This window comes from Limulus polyphemus, unplaced genomic scaffold, assembly GCF_000517525.1.
Source record: "Limulus polyphemus unplaced genomic scaffold, Limulus_polyphemus-2.1.2 Scaffold867, whole genome shotgun sequence".
NCBI lineage: Eukaryota > Metazoa > Arthropoda > Merostomata > Xiphosura > Limulidae > Limulus > Limulus polyphemus.
Window position 1 is genome coordinate 355483 of NW_013666477.1, and position 2142 is coordinate 357624.

At 30.8% G+C, this 2142-nt stretch overlaps 1 protein-coding gene across 1 annotated transcript in view; it reads left to right on the top strand.

Annotated features, from left to right (window-relative positions):
- LOC106460948 (eukaryotic translation initiation factor 5-like) overlaps positions 1-2142 on the top strand; it is a 26583-nt gene that overhangs the window by 20298 nt on the left and 4143 nt on the right. Inside the window, exon 9 of the mRNA XM_013920705.2 lies at positions 1305-1463. Within this exon, the coding sequence (XP_013776159.1) occupies positions 1305-1463 (159 nt within the window). The remainder of the gene's footprint in view (positions 1-1304; positions 1464-2142) is intronic.

A 2142-nucleotide genomic window follows, 5' to 3' on the forward strand; every position in this document is an offset into this window, starting at 1 on the left:
GAATTGTTTCATGTACCGACCACCTTTGGTTTTATCTCTAGGGCGGTAATGAATTGTTTCATGTACCGACCACCTTTGGGTTTATCTCTAGGGCGGTAATGAATTGTTTCATGTACTGACCACCTTTGGTTTTATCTCTAGGGTGGTAATGAATTGTTTAGTGTACTGACCACCTTTGGTTTTATCTCCCATGAGTTTAGACTATTACATACGGTTAATACTAGCTATATTAAATTTCAGTTTATAGTATGGCATAATTACTTTAGCTACAATAGTTTGCTCATTACTTTCTCTACCATATTAAGAGATCAGTTAAAAGTCAAGTGCGAGAATAATTTGCCTTGTCAAAGTTTGTTATAAAGTAATTGAACCTGCCTTAGTGGACTTTGACAAAAAAAGATAATTATTTATAGCTGGATACAACTAGTAATATAATGTATAACAGACATTTGTATATATACATTTGACTTTAAAACGAATGGACTGTGTTGCTGTTTGTTTATTGTTGAAATGTATCGACAAGAAGTCGCAGACACCCACTGTAAAGGAAATCGGCCATGTAAAAACCTGACTGGTTTGTTTTTTCAGTCCTAGCTATTTTAATAGAGTGGACTAAATAGTGTTCTTATAAAAAGTTGAATTCTAGATTTCATAAGATAAGCATCACCGATCAGTTTATCTTATTTTAACAAATCTGTAGATTTATAAGTTCAGTGAATGACATTAAGAAAAAATGCCAAAAATATTTGGCATTTTTAAGTTATTTTAAATTTACTGAAAATTGATAAATTTTATAAAAATATTAATTGCAGATGTTATTAATAAAAAAAATTAACTCAAGGTTTTTTAATACTCTGCAAAACTATTGACAGGAATTTGCATGCTGACTTTTTTCAGTTGACAATTAATATATATCAAATACCAAGCATTACTTGTGTGAGATAAAAGCATGAACAATTTATTTAAAGAGATTTTCTGATGTTGCTATTTTAGGAGGACTAAGGATTCAATTTCTGTGTATTGTATCATCAGATATATTTCAGACCTTTCAGCTATGATTATAAAATACAGAAGGCTGGTTTTTATCTGAGTAATGGGGCTTGTTAGTTTCACCTGAGTGATCTCCAGTCTTTGCTGTGGTGTGTAAATTCTTAGGTGCCATTTATGATCCAAGCTGGATGATGTTTAGGAGCTGTTAAGCAGAACCATGCCAAATTCTAGAGCTCAAAAGTTAAATCTTAAGTAATAATTCAACCTAAATTCTTGTTGGATTTCTCAGTATTTTGTAAATGATGTATTTGCAGGTGAATGGAGATGACTTTGATTGGAGTGTTGATACTGATGATTATGCTGTTGCTAAGCGTATGGAAGATCTAACTGCTGGGGCTAAGGGACTCATGTTGAATAATGATTTGGAAAAAACCCAGCAAGAACGGGTGAACATATTCTATGAATTTGTAAAGGCAAGTTGTGTTCATTTTGTTTACTTCAAAAGAATATCTGAGATTATCTAGCTTTCCATCTAGTCCTAGCACTCACTTTTTGGTGTTTTGGGTATAAATTAAAAAAATCACTGAGCATACTCAGAATAAAACATTTGGCAAGATCATTGGAAGTCTAGTGTCAAGTAATATGTTTATGCTGAAATATCACTGATTTTATAGGGGATGAATTGTTTTTATATTGTGTGTGTGTGGAACATTTGAATTTGATTTTATGTTGTGTGTATCAGTGAAATACAAGATGTAAATTTTTACTGTAATTAAATTGTACCATAATTATTTCATGCTGTATGAACATAAATATTTTTAACCATTGTCACTTGGCATATTTTATGAAAATCTATTAGACATCTCAAATATGCTGTTTCTGTAACACACACATAATTTCATGGTATCAGAATTCTTTGTAAAAGTATTATTTATAAAATCATGGTATCTGTAAAATAGACCAGACTAGCTAAACACTAATGATACTTTGTAATTGTTTCATACCAACATAACTGTAAAATATATCAAAATGCTTCATCCAATAAGTACATTTGTATCCATTAAATAATAAAAAAATGCATACAGCTTTAATTGTCACACTAATTAGTATGCAAACAACAATCTACACCCTGATGAATTCAAATTCGATGAC